The 24132-nt window shown below is 45.9% G+C and overlaps 1 protein-coding gene across 1 annotated transcript in view; it reads left to right on the forward strand.

Annotated features, from left to right (window-relative positions):
• Positions 1–3921: 3921 nt before the first annotated feature.
• The window catches only part of ZNF330 (zinc finger protein 330), a 47730-nt gene continuing 27519 nt past the window's right edge, over positions 3922–24132 (forward strand). The window contains exons 1-2 of the mRNA XM_077279240.1: positions 3922–4040; positions 23804–23933. Coding sequence (XP_077135355.1) covers positions 23814–23933 — 120 coding nt within the window. The 5' untranslated portion in view covers positions 3922–4040; positions 23804–23813. The remainder of the gene's footprint in view (positions 4041–23803; positions 23934–24132) is intronic.

The following is a 24132-nucleotide window of genomic DNA, read 5'->3' on the forward strand; positions in this document are numbered from 1 at the left end:
GGCCACTGACTCACAGTGGAATGACAATATCCTTCGCCATTGGTTTCGTACTAGACTTTCTAACCAAGTCAAAGACATGCTAGTACAGTTCCCTCCTCCTGACTCTCTTGATGCAGCTTTGTCCTTGACAATCTGTCTTAAAATGTAGTTGCGTTAATAAAGACAGGAAAGCACCACTGACTCTACATCTCTACCTAAGATCCCTGTTCTGACTGCACTTTTTGAGGAGCCCATGCAGATTGGACAGAATCCCCCCAGTCAGTATCCACCTGAAAAAGATGTCATGTGCACATACCTTTGGCCTGGATTCAGATATCTGTATGAAAACTTTGGCATGTCATGTTCTCAACTTCTGGAAGTCACTGGCTCTGTGTGCTCTTCTATTGGACAAGTGCAGAAGATGCCTGCCATTGATATGCAGTAGTGTGGTCCATAAATTGGAAAACTGGCTATGTGCACTGGCACATTACCTACAATGGGTGTGTGTCCTACATGTGCAGTCTGTGGCGCACACGGACAGCACTCGTTTTTATTATACACTAGTCTGAAAAAGACCTAAAAGCCATGTTCACTCAGTGCAGTTTTGGTTCAGCTTCTGTATCTATCTTAAACCAAGAGTGGATCCTACAGAAAATACTTTTTTTTGTTTTTCCCCAGTTTAATAAAAGCTGCAATTGTATTGATCCCCCTTCATTACTTCCTTCCCAGCACCACCCCATGAGCTTAACATCTGTTCAGTACAATTATGTCAGTGGTAATAGCAGCGGTCAAGCAATGTCAATCAAGCCCATGGGGAGGCACTATGTGGAAACTAATGTGGAGGATCAATGCATAAGTTGTAGGCCGGCGTCACACTAGCGAGTTTTACGGACGTATGAGTGCAGAAAATACGTCCGTAAAATACGCTTTACACACGGCCCAATGATTCTCTATGGCCCAGCTCCTATCTGCCGTGTATTACGCATCCGTAATATACGGTATTGTACGGCCATAGAAAATCGCAGCATGCTGCATTTGTCAGCTTATTGCGCAAAAAATATGCCAATGAAAGTCTATGGGGGCGAGAAAAATACGTATTACACATGGACCAGCAGTGTGACTTGCGAGAAATGCGCAGCGGTGTTCTATAGAAAAGCCGGTAATTCAATTGCCGGCTTTTCCTCTCTCCTTCACAAACCCAACAGGATATGAGACATGGTTACATACAGTAAACCATTTAATATCCCTTTTTTTTTTTTTTGCATATTCCACACTACTAATGTTAGTAGTGTGTATGTGCTAAATTTGGGCGCTGTAGCTTGAAAAATAAAGGGTTAAATCGTGGAAAAAATTGGCGTGAGCTCCCTCGCAATTTTCTCCGCCAGAGTGGTAAAGCCAGTGACTGAGGGCAGATATTAATAGCCAGGAGAGGGTCCATGGTTATTGCCCCCCCCTGGCTAAAAACATCTGCCCCCAGCCACCCCAGAAAAGGCACATCTGGAAGATGCGCCTATTCTGGCACTTGGCCACTCTCTTCCCACTCCCGTGTAGCGGTGGGATATGGGGTAAAGAAGGGTTAATGTCACCTTGCTATTGTAAGGTGACATTAAGCCAGGTTAATAATGGAGAGGCGTCAATTATGACACCTATCCATTATTAATCCAATAGTACGAAATGGTTAATAAAACACACACACATTATTACAAAGTAATATAAAGACACATGGTGTTTTAATATTTTATTAGACTCTTAATCCACCTGAAGACCCTCGTTCTGTAAAAAAGGAAAAATAAAAAATCAACAATATCTCATACCTTCCGTCGCTCAGGTCAAGTCCCACGAAGTAAATCCATCTGAAGGGGTTAAATCATTTTACACCCAGGAGCTGTGCTAATGCAATTGTGCTCCTGTGTGTAAAACCCCGGGAAATGAATGGAAAGCAGGGGAATGTCCTGTAGTTACCTTGAGTTGCGGTGATGCGCCCTCTGCTGGATGTCCTCATATGAACTCGAGCGTGGGAACTTTTCCCAGGCTCCAGTTCATGAGGACATCCAGCATAGGGCGCATCACCGCGACTCAAGGTAACTACAGGACATTCCCCTGCACTCCATTCATTCCCCGGGGTTTTACACACAGGAGCACAATTGCATTAGCACAGCTCCTGGGTGTAAAATGATTTAACCCCTTCAGATGGATTTACTTCGTGGGACTTGACCTGAGCGACGGAAGGTATGAGATATTGTTGAATTTTTATTTTTCCTTTTTTACAGAACGAGGGTCTTCAGGTGGATTAAGAGTCTAATAAAATATTAAAACACCATGTGTCTTTATATTACTTTGTAATAATGTGTGTGTGTTTTATTAACCATTTCGTACTATTGGATTAATAATGGATAGGTGTCATAATTGACGCCTCTCCGGTATTAATCTGGCTTAATGTCACCTTACAATAGCAAGGTGACATTAACCCTTCATTACCCCATATCCCACTGCTACACGGGAGTGGGAAGAGAGTGGCCAAGTGCCGGAATAGGCGCATCTTCCAGATGTGCCTTTTCTGGGGTGGCTGGGGGCAGATGTTTTTAGCCAGGGGGGGTCCTATGACCATGGTCCCTCTCTAGGCTATTAATATCTGCCCTCGGTCACTGGCTTTACCACTCTGGCGGAGAAAATTGGGCAGGAGCCCACGCCAATTTTTTCCGTGATTTAACCCTTTAATTTAATAGCTAGAGGGCCCAAATTTTGCACATACACACTACTAACATTAGTAGTGTGGAATATGCAAAAAAAAAAAGGGATATGAGATGGTTTACTGTATGTAAACCATGTCTCATATCCTGTCGGGTTTGTGAAGGAGAAATGAAAAGCCGGCAATTGAATTACCAGCTTTTCTGCTATATCGCGCTGAATTAAATATAGCGGTATATATATATATATATATGTTTGTCTCAATGACATATATATATATATATATATATACTGTATATATGTTTTCCCGAACATTTGAGCACATTAATCTATTAGATGTCGGTTTTGCAAGCCTGCGAGAAAATATCGCAGTACGGATGCTATTCGGATTACATATGGAGGATGCAATGCGCAAAATACGCTGACACACCCTGCCTATGGATGACATACGGATCACTATTTTGGGAACATTTCTGCTTATTACGGCTGTAAAAAACGGGCTGTATTGTCTTACGCCTAGTGTGAAGCCGGCCGTAAGTTGCGTGCTTGAGTTGCATAAAAATGTACATTTTATTTTTTGAGGAATGGAATATTTGCAGGCAGAATGTCGGATTTGAAGGTACAGCGGGGGTTGTACTACATACGCAGAACGCACTGACAGGTTCCCTTTAATATTTGATAATTAGTCTGGACAATGACACTACCTATATCAGTCCCAACCGTCGGGTGAGTGATGGGCTAATGCTGCAGGGCTTCATCAGAGCCCAATACAACCATTACTCTCTTGTTGTGACTTCATGAAGCAAGAAGTACACAAAGAAATAGAAATTAAATAACAATTTGCAAAATTAAGAAAAAAACAATAAAATGTAATAAATAATAAATCAGTCACTGTGAGATTAAATGTTCCACCTGCAGCCGTGCCGCCACAATGCAAAACTAATTACTCTTAGAAATAAAAATGGGAAAATCATTTTTTTTAATAATTAAAAAAAAAACTCCTAAGAGACGTGGCAAAATGGTGTCAGTCTGCAGTGTACTTAGAACAAATCATAACCATTACTGCCAAGACGTATCACTATCAGGTAAAATGACACGGAGTCTCCGGAAACATGGCTGCCGCTTGTGACACTGTAATATGGCAGAGCTCTAGTGCTTACACGTCGGCTGAGGCTTGGATGGACACGCCAGTATTCTAGCCAATCACAATCTTTGTTCGTGTTTGGTAACAGAATGATAAGAAAGACGCTCAACTATTGGTTGAGTGCAGACTTACAGGTTATGGTGGGAGGTGACCTACTCGCCGCACAGCTGGGACAGCAGCGCACAGTCTCTCCTCTCCCGTAGCTTCCGGTGTGAGTTAGGGCCACAAGGTACGTGGTGGAGGCCTCACGTCGTCTGCTCGCCTTCCGTTATGGCCGCTTATGTCACTATTATACCTTGGTTAATGCTGGTGTGGTGACTGGCAGTGTGGCGGCCGCCCTGCACAGTGCACACTCATACTGGGGCTGCTGCAACTTTCCTAAACTTCACAGGAATGTGCTGAGTGTGACCGCACAGTGAGGACTAGAGGCTCACGGGCTTCAGTATTATCTCTGTATGAGAATCCTGCCAGTCTGTGGACATAACATACACAGCCTTTTATTATCCTGTTCTCCCAAATACCCTCGTGATACAATGTCTATGTACCGCTGCCCCGGTACCCAATAATACTGCCATACAATGTCTATATCCCGCTGCCCCCAGTACCCAATAATGCTGCCATACAATGTCTATATCCCGCTGCCCCCGGTACCCAATAATACTGCCATACAATGTCTATATCCCGCTGCCCCCGGTACCCAATAATGCTGCCATACAATGTCTATGTACCGCTGACCCCGGTACCCAGTAATACTGCCATACAATGTCTATGTACCGCTGCCCCCGGTACCCAGTAATACTGCCATACAATGTCTATATCCCGCTGCCCCCAGTACCCAATAATACTGCCATACAATGTCTATATCCCGCTGCCCCCAGTACCCAATAATGCTGCCATACAATGTCTATGTACCGCTGACCCCAGTACCCAATAATGCTGCCATACAATGTCTATGTCCCGCTGCCCCCAGTACCCAGTAATACTGCCATACAATGTCTATATCCCGCTGCCCCCAGTACCCAATAATACTGCCATACAATGTCTATATCCCGCTGCCCCCAGTACCCAATAATGCTGCCATACAATGTCTATGTACCGCTGACCCCAGTACCCAATAATGCTGCCATACAATGTCTATATCCCGCTGCCCCCGGTACCCAATAATGCTGCCATACAATGTCTATATCCCGCTGCCCCCGGTACCCAATAATGCTGCCATACAATGTCTATATCCCGCTGCCCCCAGTACCCAATAATACTGCCATACAATGTCTATGTACCGCTGCCCCGGTACCCAATAATACTGCCAATGTCTATGTACCGCTGCCCCCGGTACCCAATAATACTGCCATACAATTCCTGTACCGCTGCCCCCGGTACCCAATAATGCTGCCATACAATGTCTGTACCGCTGCCCCCAGTACCCAATAATACTGCCATACAATGTCTATATCCCGCTGCCCCCAGTACCCAATAATGCTGCCATACAATGTCTATGTACCGCTGACCCCGGTACCCAATAATACTGCCATACAATGTCTATGTACCACTGACCCCGGTACCCAATAATACTGCCATACAATGTCTATGTACCACTGACCCCGGTACCCAATAATACTGCCATACAATGTCTATGTACCGCTGCCCCCAGTACCCAATAATACTGCCATACAATGTCTATATCCCGCTGCCCCCAGTACCCAATAATACTGCCATACAATGTCTATGTACCACTGACCCCGGTACCCAATAATACTGCCATACAATGTCTATGTCCCGCTGCCCCCAGTACCCAGTAATACTGCCATACAATGTCTATATCCCGCTGCCCCCAGTACCCAATAATACTGCCATACAATGTCTATATCCCGCTGCCCCCAGTACCCAATAATGCTGCCATACAATGTCTATGTACCGCTGACCCCGGTACCCAATAATACTGCCATACAATGTCTATTTACCACTGACCCCGGTACCCAATAATGCTGCCATACAATGTCTATGTACCACTGACCCCGGTACCCAATAATACTGCCATACAATGTCTATGTACCACTGACCCCGGTACCCAATAATACTGCCATACAATGTCTATGTACCACTGACCCCGGTACCCAATAATACTGCCATACAATGTCTATGTACCGCTGCCCCCAGTACCCAATAATACTGCCATACAATGTCTATGTACCGCTGCCCTGGTACCCAATAATACTGCCAATGTCTATGTACTACTGCCCCTGATACCAAATAATGCTGCCATACAATGTCTGTACCGCTGCCCCCCGGTACACAACAATACTGCCATACAATGTGTATGTACCGCTGCCCCCGGTACCCAATAATACTGCCAATGTCTATGTACCACTGCCCCCGCTCCCAATAATACTGCCATACAATGTCTATGTACTACTGCCCCCAGTACACAACAATACTGCCATACAATGTCTATGTACTACTGCCCCCAGTACACAACAATACTGCCATACAATTGTTATGGAAATTTGGTTTGGATAAATCTATCCCTGTGTGTGCTGCTGCCGTTCCCAATTAGACTGAGTATTTTGAGCGCTCATCAAGAATGGACTGTACACCATTGTGACAGAAAAACATTCCATCAATACTGATGATTTATTGTACATACATAGTTTTATAATTGCATATAGAAAGGGGGTGGTTAGTTAGTTACCATATTGTCTAGCTCCTCTGTTATTGGTTATCTAAATATATATGGAATATTGTGATTAATGCACATATGAATGCTGATTAAGCAACTAAAGTGTCCCTGTCTGCATCTAGGACAAAGTTGAGACATCTGATCATCACTTAATACATCTGGCGTCGTTCTTCTTTTGCCTGGAAAACCCTATACAGTCTGTCTGGCTTGTATCAGTTTACGTCAGCCATTTTAAGCCATTGATTATAATGTATATATGAGTATACATGCAAGTGAGATCTACATGATAGATATATACTAGACTGTGGCCCGCTTCTAATGCATCGGGTATTCTAGAATATGCATGTCCCCGTAGTATATGGACAATGATGATTCCAGAATTCGCGGCAGACTGTGCCCGTCACTGATTGGTCGAGGCAACCTTTATGACATCATCGTCGCCACGGCAACTACTATGACATCTACGTCGATACTGTGCCCGTCGCTGATTGGTCGAGGCGAATTGGCGGCAGACTGTGCCCGTCGCTGATTGGTCGATGAAACCTTTATGACATCATCGTCGCCATGCTGTGCCCGTCGCTGATTGGTCGAGGCGAATTGGCGGCAGACTGTGCCCGTCGCTGATTGGTCGATGAAACCTTTATGACATCATCGTCGCCATGCTGTGCCCGTCGCTGATTGGTCGAGGCCTGGCGGCCTCGACCAATCAGAGACGCGGGATTTCCAGGACAGACAGACGGAAAAACCCTTAGACATATATATATATACTAGACTGTGGCCCGATTCTAACACATCGGGTATTCTAGAATATGCATGTCCCCGTAGTATATGGACAATGATGATTCCAGAATTCGCTGCAGACTGTGCCCGTCGCTGATTGGTCGAGGCAACCTTTATGACATCATCGTCGCCATGGCAACCATTATGACATCTACGTCGATACTGTGCCCTTCGCTGATTGGTCGAGGCCTGGCGGCCTCGACCAATCAGAGATGTGGGATTTCCATTATGACATCATCGTCGCCATGCTGTGTGAGATGTGGGATTTCCAGGACAGACAGACAGACGGAAAACCCTTAGACAATTATATATATAGATATAGATATATATATATATATATATATATATATATATATATATATATATATATATATATATATATATATATATATATATATATACATACATATATATATATATATATATACATACATATATATATATATATATATATATATATATATATATATATATATATATATATATATATATATATATATATATATACATACACACACTAGATGGTTGCCCGATTCTAACGCATCGGGTATTCTAGAATATGTCCACGTAGTATATTGCCCAGCCACGTAGTATACAGCACAGAGCCACATAGTATGTTGCCCAGCTATGTAGTGTATTGCCCAGCTATGTAGTGTATTGGCCAGCCACGTATGACACAGGCAAAAAAAATAAACATATACTCACCTTCCGTAGCTGTGTCGCCTGTGTGCGGTGCAGTCGGCAGCTTGCGGTCCCAGGGTGTGATGACGTCGCGGTCACGTGACCGTGTAGCGGACCTTTCCGCGCAGGCGCGCAGGACTTGTGATGACGTCGCGGTCACATGACCGTGACGTCATGGCAGGTCCATCTGCCAGACCATCTGTGCCAACGGAACGTGGCGGTTGCATCGCGAGGAGCGGGAAAGGCGGCGTAGGTGAGTATATAATCATTTTTTATTTTATTTTTTTTAATTATTTTTAACATTAGATGCTTTTACTATTGGCGCTGCATAGGCTGCGTCAATAGTAAAAAATTTGGTCACACAGGGTTAATAGCGGTAACAGAGTGCGTTACCCGCAGCATAACGCGGTCCGTTACCGCCGGCATTAACCCTGTGTGAGCGGTGAGCGGAGGGGTGTATGCAGGTGCCAGGCAGTGAGTGCGGGGAGTAAGGAGCGGCCATTTTCTTCCGGACTGTGCGCGTCGCTGATTGGTCGCGGCAGCCATGACAGGCAGCTGGCGAGACCAATGAGCGAACTAATAACCGCGACAGACAGACAGACAGAAGGACAGACGGAAGTGACCCTTAGACAATTATATAGCAGATATATATATATATATATATATATATATATATATATATATATATATATATATATATATAGGTCCTTCTCAAAAAATTAGCTTATAGTGTTAAATTTCATTATTTACCATAATGTAATGATTACAATTAAACTTTCATATATTATAGATTCATTATCCACCAACTGAAATTTGTCAGGTCTTTTATTGTTTTAATACTGATGATTTTGGCATACAACTCCTGATAACCCAAAAAACCTGTCTCAATAAATTAGCATATCAAGAAAAGGTTCTCTAAACGACCTATTACCCTAATCTTCTGAATCAACTAATTAACTCTAAACACATGCAAAAGATACCTGAGGCTTTTAAAAACTCCCTGCCTGGTTCATTACTCAAAACCCCCATCATGGGTAAGACTAGCGACCTGACAGATGTCAAGAAGGCCATCATTGACACCCTCAAGCAAGAGGGTAAGACCCAGAAAGAAATTTCTCAACAAATAGGCTGTTCCCAGAGTGCTGTATCAAGGCACCTCAATGGTAAGTCTGTTGGAAGGCAAAAATGTGGCAGAAAACGCTGTACAACGAGAAGAGGTGACCGGACCCTGAGGAAGATTGTGGAGAAGGACCGATTCCAGACCTTGGGGAACCTGAGGAAGCAGTGGACTGAGTCTGGTGTGGAAACATCCAGAGCCACCGTGCACAGGCGTGTGCAGGAAATGGGCTACAGGTGCCGCATTCCCCAGGTAAAGCCACTTTTGAACCATAAACAGCGGCAGAAGCGCCTGACCTGGGCTACAGAGAAGCAGCACTGGACTGTTGCTAAGTGGTCCCAAGTACTTTTTTCTGATGAAAGCAAATTTTGCATGTCATTCGGAAATCAAGGTGCCAGAGTCTGGAGGAAGACTGGGGAGAAGGAAATGCCAAAATGCCTGAAGTCCAGTGTCAAGTACCCACAGTCAGTGATGGTGTGGGGTGCCATGTCAGCTGCTGGTGTTGGTCCACTGTGTTTCATCAAGGGCAGGGTCAATGCAGCTAGCTATCAGGAGATTTTGGAGCACTTCATGCTTCCATCGGCTGAAATGCTTTATGGAGATGAAGATTTCATTTTTCAGCACGACCTGGCACCTGCTCACAGTGCCAAAACCACTGGTAAATGGTTTACTGACCATGGTATTACTGTGCTCAATTGGCCTGCCAACTCTCCTGACCTGAACCCCATAGAGAATCTGTGGGATATTGTGAAGAGAAAGTTGAGAGACGCAAGACCCAACACTCTGGATGAGCTTAAGGCCGCTATTGAAGCATCCTGGGCCTCCATAACATCTCAGCAGTGTCACAGGCTGATTGCCTCCATGCCACGCCGCATTGAAGCAGTCATTTCTGCCAAAGGATTCCCGACCAAGTATTGAGTGCATAACTGAACATTATTATTTGGTGGTTTTTTTGTTTGTTATTAAAAAACACTTTTATTTGATTGGACGGGTGAAATATGCTAATTTATTGAGACAGGTTTTTTGGGTTATCAGGAGTTGTATGCCAAAATCATCAGTATTAAAACAATAAAAGACCTAACAAATTTCAGTTGGTGGATAATGAATCTATAATATATGAAAGTTTAATTGTAATCATTACATTATGGTAAATAATGAAATTTAACACTATATGCTAATTTTTTGAGAAGGACCTGTATATGTGTATATATATATATATTTATATATATATCAGTGCCTACAAGTAGTATTCAACCCCCTGCAGATTTAGCAGGTTTACACATGTGGAATTTCCTTGGCATTGTGACATTTGGACTGTAGATCAGCCTGGAAGTGTGAAATGCACTGCAGCAAAAAAGAATGTTATTTCTTTGTTTATTTTTTTTAAAATTGTGAAAAGTCTTTTCAGAGGGTCATTTATTATTCAACCCCTCAACCCACCAGAATTCTGTTTGGTTCCCCTAAAGTATTAAGAAGTAGTTCAGGCACAAAGAACAATGAGCTTCACATGTTTGGATTAATTATCTCTTTTTCCAGCCTTTTCTGACTATTTAAGACCCTCCCCAAACTTGTGAACAGCACTCATACATGGCCAACATGGGAAAGACAAAGGAGCATTCCAAGGCCATCAGAGACAAGATCGTGGAGGGTCACAAGGCTGGCAAGGGGTACAAAACCCTTTCCAAGGAGTTGGACCTACCTGTCTCCACTGTTGGGAGCATCATCCGGAAGTGGAAGGCTTATGGAACTACTGTTAGCCTTCCATGGCCTGGACAGCCTTTGAAAGTTTCCTCCCGTGCCGAGGCCAGGCTTGTCCGAAGAGTCAAGGCTAACCCAAGGACAACAAGGAAGGAGCTCCGGGAAGATCTCATGGCAGTGGGGACATTGGTTTGAGTCAATACCATAAGTAACGTACTCCACCGCAATGGTCTCCATTCCAGACGAGCCCGTAAGGTACCTTTACTTTCAAAGCGTCATGTCAAGGCTAGTCTACAGTTTGCTCATGATCACTTGGAGGACTCTGAGACTGACTGGTTCAAGGTTCTCTGGTCTGATGAGACCAAGATCGAGATCTTTGGTGCCAACCACACACGTGACGTTTGGAGACTGGATGGCACTGCATACGACCCCAAGAATACCATCCCTACAGTCAAGCATGGTGGTGGCATCATGCTGTGGGGCTGTTTCTCAGCCAAGGGGCCTGGCCATCTGGTCCGCATCCATGGGAAGATGGATAGCACGGCCTACCTGGAGATTTTGGCCAAGAACCTCCGCTCCTCCATCAAGGATCTTAAGATGGGTCGTCATTTCATCTTCCAACAAGACAACGACCCAAAGCACACAGCCAAGAAAACCAAGGCCTGGTTCAAGAGGCAAAAAATCAAGGTGTTGCAGTGGCCTAGTCAGTCTCCTGACCTTAACCCAATTGAAAACTTGTGGAAGGAGCTCAAGATTAAAGTCCACATGAGACACCCAAAGAACCTAGATAACTTGGAGAAGATCTGCATGGAGGAGTGGGCCAAGATAACTCCAGAGACCTGTGCCGGCCTGATCAGGTCTTATAAAAGACGATTATTAGCTGTAATTGCAAACAAAGGTTATTCCACAAAATATTAAACCTAGGGGTTGAATAATAATTGACCCACACTTTTATGTTTAAAATTTATAAAAATTTAACTGAGCAACAAAACTTTTTGGTTTGTAAGATTTATGCATCTGTTAATAAATCCTGCTCTTGTTTGAAGTTTGAAGGCTCTAACTTATTTGCATCTTATTAATCCTGCTAAATCTGCAGGGGGTTGAATACTACTTGTAGGCACTGTGTATGTATATGTATATATATCTATATCACAATCCCCCCTTAGATATCACTTGCCCTAATCCTAGCCTCCTGTCCCAAAGCGCTGCAACTCTTTTGTGCTGCCGGTGAACTGACGCATGCCTAGCGCATATGCCCCACTCCGTACAGACTTTTCGCAAATGGGTGGTCAGGAGATTTGTCCCTAACGGGGGTTCGTTGCAATCAGTCTCTTAGCCAACAGCATGTGTAGTGAGCGGTGTGTATTCTTTATCAGGTAGGTCATCTATTCGGTCAGGCAGGGCATCCACAACATCATTCTGGCTTGGGTTTCATCGTCTGGTAGGGGAGCTTTCTTGCAATGCGATATGTGGATCCAAGTGGGTCTTCCCTCCAGCTTCACAGAGGTTGGTGTCGTCAGCAGCACTTGGACAGGACCATCAAATCTGGGATCGAGTGGTGTTCTTCTTACAAACTTTTTTCACCAACACCCAGTCTCCTGGCTTCAATGAATGCGTACCGGACACTGAATCTGGACCTGGCAATGAAGAAAAAAACTCGAGGATGGTTTCTTGGTGAGTTCAATTACATAAGCAGACAAAGTATCATATTGCATAGTCAGCTGCTGAGGGAAAGAATACCCCTAACCTGGGGCTAGACCCAAGCAAAATTTCATATGGTGACAGCTTTTCTGGGCCTCTGGAAGTGTGCCTTACACTAAGTAGTGTGATTGGGAGTGTCTCATGCCATGGTTTGTTTGTCTCTTGGGCAACTTTCAACATCCTGTTCTTAAGTGTCCCATTCAGTCTTTCTACTTTCTCGCTACTCTGGGGATTGTAGGGAGTGCATAGGCCTAAATCTGACCCTACTGCTGACCAGATCTCCCGTGTGAGATTTGCTGTGAATGCGGGTCCCTGGTCACTCTCTATCACTTCTGGGACCCCATATCTGCATATCTCATCTCTGAGAGTAGCTTCTTTGCAGTAGTGTTTGCTGACTGGTTCCTCACTGGGAAAACTTCTGGCCATCCTGAGAACACGTCCACGACCACAAGGGCATATTTGAATCCCCCACTTGGCAGCATCTGGATTGAGGCTCCAGTCTCTTTGGGGGCGTGGTCTGGCAAGATGATGTGTGTGGGAACTTTCTCCATTCTTCCAGGGTTGCATTTGCCGCAGGTCAAACAGCTGCTAGTGAACTTGGCTGTTAGGGTGGAGATCCCTGGAGCGAACCAGTAAGCACCAATCAGATCATTCATCTGTGTCTTTGATCTGTGTGTGGGCCAGGGCCGGCCCGAGAGATTACGGCGCCCTAGGCGAAACTATTTTTTTGCGCCCCTACTAATTTTAACATACCTCCCAACTTTTGAAGATGGGAAAGAGGGACAAAGTTTCGCGCCGCGGCAAATTTTAGGCCACGCCTCTGACCACACCCATTCATAACTAGCCACACCCATATCCACATCCCATCCACACCCATTTAGCACTGCTGATCACACTGTTTCATAAAGAATAATTATAAACAAAAAAATATGGCCACACAGTGCTCCATACTGTATAATGGCCAAACAGTGCTCCATACTGTATAATGGCCACACATGATGCTCCATACTGTATAATGGCCACACATGATGCTCCATACTGTATAATGGCCACACATGATGCTCCATACTGTATAATGACCACACATGATGCTCCATACTGTATAATGGCCACACATGATGCTCCATAACGTATAATGGCCACACATGATGCTCCATACTGTATAATGGCCACACATGATGCTCCATACTGTATAATGGCCACACATGATGCTCCATACTGTATAATGGCCACACATGATGCTCCATACTGTATAATGGCCACACATGATGCTCCATACTGTATAATGGCTGCACATGATACTTCGTACCGTATAATGGCCACACATAGCTACTCCTACACACGCGGCTGCGCTCCGTACACACGTGCTCCGCTCCATACACCTCGTACATACGCGGCTCCGCTCTGTACACCTCGTACACATTTAGCTCCACTCCATACACCTCAAACACACCCGACTCCGCTCCGTACACCTCATACACACACGGCTCCGCTCCGTACACCTCATACACACACGGCTCCGCTCCGTACACCTCATACACATTCAGCTCCGCTCCATACACCTTTTGCCTTTTGAAAAGATTTTTTATAATTTTTTCTATTTTTTCTCTGGCGCCCCCTTAGGGTCGGCGCCCTAGGTGGCCGCCTAGTTCGCCTATACGTTCGGGCCGGCCCTGGTGTGGGCCCATGTGCCCACTGGACCACCATAGGGTACATGCTTCGGGGTAAACAGGGTTTGTAGTCCATTGCGTATACCCTTCCTTCTTCATGTGTTGCTCCCTTCCACATCCAGCATTCCTCCTTGTCCGTTTGGGGCTTGCTCTTGCAGCTTTTTGAGCAGATCCCAGGACGTCATCTGGTCAGGTTTCTTGTCTTCAGTAGTCATGTAGTAGCCGTCCGGCTCTACGACCTCTCCCACTTCTCCATATTGTCTTCCTTTGACTGCTTCTTTGGCTGCCATATCCGCCATGTTATTACCCCATGCTTCTACTTTGTTCAATTTTCCATGTGCTTTGACTTTTAGTACTGCCACCATTTTTGGAAGTTGGAGTGCGTCCAGCATGTCCTTGATGGCTCCATGATGCTTCACGGTTGTTCCGCTTGCTGTGATGAAGTCCCTTGCAGCCCAGATGGGTCCAAAGTCGTGTGCTATGCCATGCGAGTACCTTGAATCGGTATACATGTTCACAGTCTTGTCTTCTGCAATCTGGTAGGCCTTCGTCAGCGCTATCAGTTCTGCTTCCTGGGCTGACAGACTAGGCAGCAGACTTCTGGACCACAGGATCTCTTGATTTCTGGTCACTGCACATCCCGTGTGGAATCTTCATCATCTGCAAATCTGGAGCCATCCACATAGAGGATCAACTCTGGTTTGGTCAGTGGCTCTTCTGCCACCTTTGGTAGTCCTGCTGTTTCCTGTTGCAAGATGCTGAAGCCATTATGGTCACCTGTCCGGAGCAAATCCAGATCCCTACGGAAGGTATCATGCAGATTTTGATCAGAATTTTTATGTGAGGGTCCATATCTGTATCCCCCCTTGGGAGTGGGAGTAGGTGGACAGATTGAGGACTGTGCATCTGCAGATGGTGACATTGTCGGGCAGGAGTAGAGAGCACTGGAGGTGAAGATGCATGTCGGTGGAGAGATGTTTTGGCTGGGTTTGGTTGAGGATTGCTGAGATGTCATGCGGAGCCAGGATTTCCAATGGATATCCAAGAATGATGTCAGCAGTCCTGTCCAGAAGGGCGTGTGCTGCAAATGCTGCTCTCATGCAGGAGGGGGCTCCCCTTGCAACTGGATCCAGGCGAGCTGAAAAGTAGCCTAAAGGTCTCTGCTTTCCCCCCTGAAGCTGCGTCAGGACTCCAGTAGCAAGGCCTTCTTTTTCCATCAGGTAGAGACGGAATGGCTTTTCGTAGTCAGGTAGGGCTAGTGCTGGCGCTGAGACTACAGAGCCTTTTAACTTCTTGAACGAGCTGAAGGCTGCATCTGTCAGGAGGAACGGGGCTAGGCTAGGTTCACACTGCGTTAACAGCAGCCCGTTAACGTATGTGCTGAACGGGCTGCTGTTAACGGGCTGCTGTTAACGCAAGTGCCGACTTGTCACATCGCTAGTGCAGATAGAGCATCTGCTAGCTCTATCTGCGCTAGCAGCGACGGACCCGGAAACGCTGCAGCCCGCGTCTCAGGGTTCGTCACTCAATGACGGCACATGGCTAGCGCACGCCCATTGTGGGCGTGCGCTAGCGATGCGTCCGACATAGAACTTAATGGCGGCGTTAATGGACTACGTTACACCGCGTTATGCCGCGGTGTAACGTAGTCCGTCTAAGGCTTTCACATTAGCGTCGTGCACTGAACGTCGCTATGCATCGTTCTGTAGAAAAAACGCATCTTGCAAAATTGCTTGCAGGATGCGTTTTTTCTCCATAGACTTGAATCAGCGACGCAGTGCGACGCATTGCCACACGTCACAACCGTCGTGCGACGGTTGCGTCGTGTTGCATCGGACCGTCGGCACAAAAAAAGTTGCATGTAACGTTTTTTTGTGCGTCGATAGCGTCTTTTCCGACCACGCATGCGCGGCCGGAACTCCCCCCCCCCCCCCCCCCCCGCCTCCCCGCACATCACAATGGGGCAGCGGATGCGATGTTAAATCGCATCCGCTGCCCCCGTTGTGCGGCGCTTCCACACTATGCAGTGCACGACCCTAGTGTGGAAGTAGCCTAACGGACTGCCAAAACGAAATGTGAACCCAGCCTTACGTTGATGCAATCATACAGAGGCTGCATTAGGACTGAGGCATCAGGGATCCAGGCTCTGCAATACGAAACTAGACCAAGGAAGGCCTGTAGCGCCTTTGGAGTTGTTGGAGGAACCGTCTTCTCACAATACAATAATACACAGCTCTGCTCTCTGCAGCTACTTGTAATATAGATTACACCTTCAGCTTTCATCTCAGAGCAGAGTGGGATTCTGCAGCTCTTCTGAGCGTTGACAGCTCAGCTATATCCTCGTCCCCAAGACTGCAATGAGATGAAGGCCAGCGCTACAGGCGAGATATGTCGCAGCAACATTGGATGTAGTGATGACTTAGGGTATGTTCCCACGGTCAGTAAACGCTGCGGTTTGGATGCTGCGTACAGCCGCAGCCGCCAGATGTTACAGCATAGTGGATGGGATTTTATAAAATCCCATCTCTACTATGCGTGCGCAGACGCCTCCGGCTTCCCTGCGTATACGCACATGCGGCGCATCTTTATAGACCACAGCATGTCTATTTATCTTGCAGAGACCCTTAGTCTCCGCAAGATAAATATCACAGTCCAATGTATAGGGCGCAGTGATTCTGCACGGTTCAATGAACACCTGCGGACATGTGCTGCATCCAAAGCACTGCCGTATCCTGAACGGGGAAACATAGCCTTAGTGTCGCATTTCTACCTGTTACACAGTTGCAATTGTTTCTGAATGTTGGATTTTCTGCAAGTGACACTCTTGCTGTAGACTTCAATGCAAGTCGCACCGATGTGACTTATTTGCAACTTGACTGTGCTATTTACAGGCTCTAAATTAGTCGCACTACAGCAAGTTGCAAAATGCAAATGTTTGGTCACAAAACCGTCATTCTGCAGTCGAAAGCTGAAGGTGTAATCACACTATATTCCCTTCCTCACACACTACTTGAAATGAAACCTGGACGACTTTGTAATGACCCTCAGATGCAGCGATCAGCATTCAGAGCAGGGCTGTCTATCCAATATCAGCACAGGTTTACTAGGGACCGTTCCTGTCAGACTAATTTGATCAGCTTCTATGAAGAAGTAAGTTCCGGACTGGACCAAGGGAACGCAGTGGACGTAGTGTATATGGACTTCTCAAAAGCTTTTGATACTTTGCCACACAAAAGGTTGATACATAAAATGAGAATAATGGGGATAGGGGAAAGTATGTGTAAGTGGGTTAAGAGCTGACTCAGTGATAGGAAACAAAGGGTGGTTATTAATGGAGCACACTCGGACTGGGTCGCGGTTAGCAGCAGGGTACCACAGGGGTCAGTATTGGGCCCTCTTCTTTTTAACATATTTATTAATGACCTTGTAGGGGGCATACAGAGTAGAATTTCAATATTTGCAGATGACACTAAACTCTGCAGGGTAATCAATACAGGGGAGGACAATTTTATATTACAGGAGTATTTATGTAAACTAGAAGTTTGGGCTGATAAAAGGCAAATGAGCTTTAATGGGGATAAATGTAAGGTCATGCACTTGGGTAGAGGTAGAGGTAGAGATCGCTGCTATGTAGCTGAATTGCAGGTGTGCTGCTACCACAGGGGGCGCTCAGCAGGCCGGCATCAGTAACCATAGAGGTCTCAAGGACCTCTATGGTTACTGTCCTGACACATCGCCGACCCCCGATCATGTGACAGGGGTCGGCGATGACGTCAATTCTGGCTGCCCGGTCGGAATCGCCGGTTAAATGCTGCTGTCTGCGTTTGACAGCGGCATTTAACAGGTTAATAGCGGCGGGTGAATAGCGATTTCACCTGCCGCTATTGCGCGCACATGTCAGCTGTACAAAACAGCTGACATGTCGCGACTTTGATGTGGGCTCACCGCCGGAGCCCACATCAAAGGGGGAGACACGGCATGCGCAGTACATGTACGGCGCATGTCGTGAAAGGGTTAAATTTAAGAGGGGACTGGATACCTTTCTGGAAAAGTATAATGTTACAGGGTATATACACTAGATTCCTTGATAGGGCGTTGATCCAGGGAACTAGTCTGATTGCCGTATGTGGAGTCGGGAAGGAATTTTTTTCCCCAGTGTGGAGCTTACTCTTTGCCACATGGTTTTTTTTTGCCTTCCTCTAGGTCAACATGTTAGGGCATGTTAGGTTAGGCTATGGGTTGAACTAGATGGACTTAAAGTCTTCCTTCAACCTTAATAACTATGTTACTATCATTACATCTCAGAGGAGAAGCCATGATCTTCAGACCTGGGAGCGTATTCTTCTTTCTCTACGGGCATGTACTTTTTCATGAGCATGTTGGCCTATCATAAGCAGAAGGCATCATGCAGAGGAAAACGTACATGCCCCTTAATACAAGATTCTGATAACACTGTTGGGCTTATGATAAATTATAACCTAAACTTTAAAAACTAATATCTTCACAATGGAGAGGAGAATTGAAAAAATAAAATCTGTTTTAGAGTATGTGCATACGTTGCGGATTTTGCTGCCGATCCGCAGCAGTTTTCCATGCTTTGTACGTACCATGTAAACCTATGGAAATCCAAATCCGCAGTACCCATGCTGCGGAAAATACCACGCGGAAACGCTGCATTGTATTTTCCGCAGCATGTCAATTCTTTGTGCGGATTCCGCAGCGTTTTACACCTGCTCCTCAATAGGAATCTGCAGGTGTAAAACCGCAGGTGAAATCCACACAAAAAAGGCAGGAAATCCACGGTTAATCCGCAGGTAAAATGCAGTGCATATTACCTGCAGATTTTACAAAAACGGTGCGGAAAAATCCGCACAGGAATCCGCAGCGTGGGTACATAGCCTAACTTGGCTCTTCAGCCCCTTCTTTCATGATGTAGCCAGTTTAACATGATCAGACTGCTGAAAGGTCCTCTTTTTAAGGCTAGGTTCACATTAGCGTTTCTGTGCGCAGCGTATCATCTTGCACATGACGCAAAAAAAACTGATGTGCGTGCATGCATTTAAATGCGTTTTGGCGTGCATTTGCGGTTTTTTATGCGCATGGTGGAGGTAGTGACATAATTTCCTGGACATGTACAGTCTAAAGTACGCATGCGTATCGAACGCATGCGTACTCATGTCCAAGCATACCAATGCGTTTCCATAGACAGTAATGGGTTTTTTGATGCACTCATCTGCATGTGCATGATTGCGCAATATTTGACGCCTCAAAAAATGCAACATGTTGCGTTCGCCGGACAACGCTGCACACCGCGAAACGATGCATGTGTACGCATCCGCATGCAAACACATGTCCCTGCGTACACCATGTTAAAGATATGTATGCATGACGCATGCGGATGTATGCGGATCACACGCTGCGCACAGAAACGCTATTGTGAACCCGGCCTAAGTAACGTTGTGGAGCTGGATCCTTCCTGTGGTTTATAGTTGTCGCCACAGGGCTGTGTTAGTTTTAAAGAAGTGGAATGCTGTCACAGTTACTACAAACACTACTGTGCTGTCAGCCTGTCTGTTTAGGGCATGGAAGATCATAAAGGCTTATTCAGATGTCCATGAAACTACGTCCGAACACTTGACGGACCTTCCGCGGGTCTCTTGACCTACACTTGACAGTTTTGTAGGCACATATGAGGCTGTCGAGTTCAGGTTGCGAGATCTGCAGATAGCTTTGGCCGGACTGGGCATCTGGCAATGCTGGTAGATGCCAGAAGATCCTGTCTGGTCGTGGGCTGCCTTGTCTGCTACTTTGTTAGCTGAATCGATGTTCTCAAGACACCCGAGTTGTGATGGAGCACATAGTCGCTGACTCCGTCTCTTACCCCAGCAGGCCACAGGTATCATTAGAAATATTGCTCTTGTAGAAAATCTTACTTTCCTCCATCCAGGGTAATATTAGTAATATATCCCATCTGGTTCATGGGGACGGGGACAGCTTGGACCTGTGTGATTTCAAATGCCAGGGCTGAATTTCAGCCCCAGTCCATACCTGGCCCGTGCATTGTGGTCCATACAAGGAAAGCTGCCAATCAGTGGTGTGGATGGGGTTATACAGCTCAGTATTCAGAGAATTGGTAGATCTGCAGCAGATAAAACCGTGATTTTATCAAAATGACCCCAAGCAGCCCAGTAAGTGATACCTCCCCGGAATCAGGATCTCTGTCCCTATCCCTACATCTTGCTTCTCTCAGATGGGGTAGCAAAACCTGTTGTCAGGTTCCCTTTAAAGAAAGCATAAATATAATAATAATATAATAATAATTTTATTTATATAGCGCCAACATATTCCGCACCGCTTTACAACTTATAGAGGGGACTTGTACAGACAATAGACATTACAGCATAACAGAAATCACAGTTCAAAACAGATACCAGGAGGAATGAGGGCCCTGCTCGCAAGCTTACAACCTATGAGGAAAAGGGGAGACACGAGAGGTGGATGGTAACAATTGCTTTAGTTGTTCGGACCAGCCATAGTGTAAGGCTCGGGTGTTCATGTAAAGCTGCATGAACCAGTTAACTGCCTAAGTATGTAGCAGTACAGACACAGAGGGCTATTAACTGCATAAAGTGTATGAGAGCATGATGCGAGGAACCTGATTATGTTTTTTTTTTTTTTTTAATAGGCCACACAGGGATAGTTAGGTTAATGCGTTGAGGCGGTAGGCCAATCTGAACAAATGCGTTTTTAGGGCACGCTTAAAACTGTGAAAACTGTGGGGATTGGGGATTAATCGTATCAACCTGGGTAGTGCATTCCAAAGAATCGGCGCAGCACGTGTAAAGTCTTGGATAAATCTTAAATATCTTAATAATCATTATTCTGTTATAATACTAATTGAGAGGAACCAGTTTTAGCTCCCAAATTGGGAATAGCCATCATTCCCTCTGCAGAACCGGTAGGTGTCTCAAGTTTAACTGGTTGTATCTAACCTTTATTGTTGATTGGGAATAAAAAAAAAAAAAAAAAAAAAAAAGCAAAATAACTTCTAATAAATGCCTTTTTGACCAGATCTAATGGATTCTATCCCCCCAAAACCTCCACCCAGATCGAATTAATTCTATCCCCCCAAAACCTCCGCCTTGTGGCAATGAGGGAGCACATGCTGTATATTACACAGTGCATCACTCTCTATTTACTGCATCAGGGTTTAGATAATTGGATTGTTTTTTAGGATTTTAGGGGTCATATTATTCTTAATCCTACCCACCAAGGTACTGTGGTTACAGCATCTACAAGATTCTCCTTTTATAGACATTTCTCTGAAGAATGTCTCTCCTGGAAAACTATTTTCTCATCTTTATATTAATGTATTTTATTAAAGGGGTTTTCTAGTAGGAAGAGGTTACCACTTGTCCATAGAATAGGTGACAACGACTAGATCATTTGGGGTCCGACTGCTGAGACCTCCATAGAACGCTAGCATGGGAATTGTTTCCCAATTTTGAATTGAGCAGTGGCCATTTTGTATGGGATTGCTGTAGGTAGAGTGCTGTACACAGCGATCTCCAGCAGTCTCATAGAGAATGGCTGGAGCGGCTGTCACATATCTGACATCAAATAGGTAAGGCCTCTTTCACACTTCCGACTTCTGCTGTACGTCGTTGTGCAGTAAAATGACGTGTCGACGTACGTCAGGAAAATAGTGAAAAACCAGCGCAATGACGGACGCGTCGTTTGTGCTGTTGCCACAATTTCAATGGAGAATTTGCCGGGAATCACATGTCCGGGGACGAGAGAGAGAGACTCTCTCTTCCTTTGGTTCTGAATATCCTTCCAGCATGCTCAGAGGGGAAAAACGTGATACGTCGTTGGATTCTGTGTGTGACGGTCAGCGACAGATCCTGCGTCCTTAGGTTTCCATTGTAGCCGACGACGGACAGCACAGGACCCGTCACTGACCGATTTTTTTTTTTCCGACGTGCAGAAACAACGTTCCTCTGAACGTTTTCTCCGCACGACGGACAGCTATTTTCCAACAGATCCAGGACACAACGGATGAAACGGATGGCCATCCGTCACAATCGGTCGCTTATACAAGTCTATGGGAAAATGCAGGATCCTGCATTCTCAAAAAACGACGGATTGTGACGGGAGCAGAAAAACGCAAGTGTGAAAGTAGCCTTACAGGTTGTCCCCAGCGTCGGACTGGAGCACCTTGGGCCCACCAGGGAAAATCATTCTTGGGGCCCACTATGTAGCTAAATAGAAATAAATGCAAGACCACCGATTGTGCAGTAAAACACGCTAATATCAGGGTATAATATAAGGTAGTACGTGTCTTAATTATGTAGCAGGGGTTGGGGTAGCCCCCTCATAGAGTATAATGCAACCTTCATAGAATATAATGTAGCCCCCTCGTAAAATATAATGTAACCACCCTCATAGAATATAATGTAGCCCCCTCATAGAATATAATGTAGCCCTCTCCACCACCTCCATCTTTGTCGTCATTTCCACCTCTATCATTGCCTTCTCACTCACCACCCCATCATTGCCCTTACCACCACTACCCCCATCATTGCCCTTTCCACCACCTTCATCATTGTCTTCTCCCCCACCACCCACATCATTGCCCATTCCACCGCCTCCATCATTGCCTCCTGCCCCACAACCCCCATCATTGCCCTTTCCACCACCTTTATCATTGTTTTCTCCCCCAACATCTCCATCATTGCCGCGTCCCCCACCCCATCGTCATTTCCACCACCCCTATCATTGCGCTCTCCACCACCTACGCACACACACCTCCCTGCACATTCCTCCACAGACACCTACACACACACCTCTCTGCACATTCCCTGCAGACACACACACCTCTCTGCACGTACCCCCACAGAGACACACACACCTCTCTGCACGTTCCCCCACAGAGACACACACACACAGCACCACTCACCTCTCCGCACGTTCCCCAGCAGCATATTCATCACCGGCAGCTTCCTCTCTGGCACAGCTGCGCACTGAATGCTGAAGTCATCCAGCTGCGCTGCTCTTATCAGACAGGAAGAGCTGGGCATGAAGCAGGATGGATCCCTTCAGCTCCACTCCGCTGCCATTTTCTCCCATAGGCAGCAGAGCTGCAGGCATCGCTCCCTACCTACCACATATTGTCCTCAGTGTTAGCCGCCTGCAGGGGCTCCCTCCACCTCCATTGCAACCGCATCGGCTTTACATGTATGTTAACCGCAGCCTGCAGCTAACAGTGAAATTAATATTTTCCCCTCTCCATGCCCATGGGGCTGTGGGGAAGAGTGAACATTAAATTCTCTTTAGCAGCGGTCTCCCGCTACTTCTCTGCTTGCACCAGGCGGGCACCCCATACTCAGGGGCCCCATAGCAGCTGCATGGTGTGCCGCTATTAGTGACACGCCACTGGCTGGGGGCCCCTGGAGCAGCGGGGGGCCCTAGGCAGCTGCCGATCCTGTATGCCAGCAGGTGTCAGTGCCTGGGCCCACCAGAGAATCCTCCGGCTCTCCGCTGGGCTAGTCCGACCCTGGTTGTCCCTAATGCAGTACTCTATCCAGCACCTGATATGTTGCAGTAATATATTTTAAACCTAAATATGCTTTGTTTTACAACCATTGTTTATCTGTCCTTGCTAACAGCAACAGAAAAATGCCTAAAAAAAAGACTGGTGCCCGTAAGAAGGCGGAGAATCGCAGAGAAAGGGAAAAACAGCAAAAAGCTGCTAGAGGAACTGTGGACTTGGCCAAACACCCTTGTAATTCTTCAATGGTAATGTGACTTGTCCCTTATTAATGTGTGAGATTTTTTTCCTACTGCTTATAACAGTATAGCTATTTTATCAATGGAAACCTATCTGTGCTATTTAGATAACTAAACCAGGGACATGCTGCAATACAGTATAGCAATGCAGTGCTAATTATACCCCTGGATATACCACCACGCACCAATCTTTCCAATCATCTGGGCA

Source organism: Ranitomeya variabilis, chromosome 1 (genome assembly GCF_051348905.1).
Source record: "Ranitomeya variabilis isolate aRanVar5 chromosome 1, aRanVar5.hap1, whole genome shotgun sequence".
Classification (NCBI taxonomy): domain Eukaryota; kingdom Metazoa; phylum Chordata; class Amphibia; order Anura; family Dendrobatidae; genus Ranitomeya; species Ranitomeya variabilis.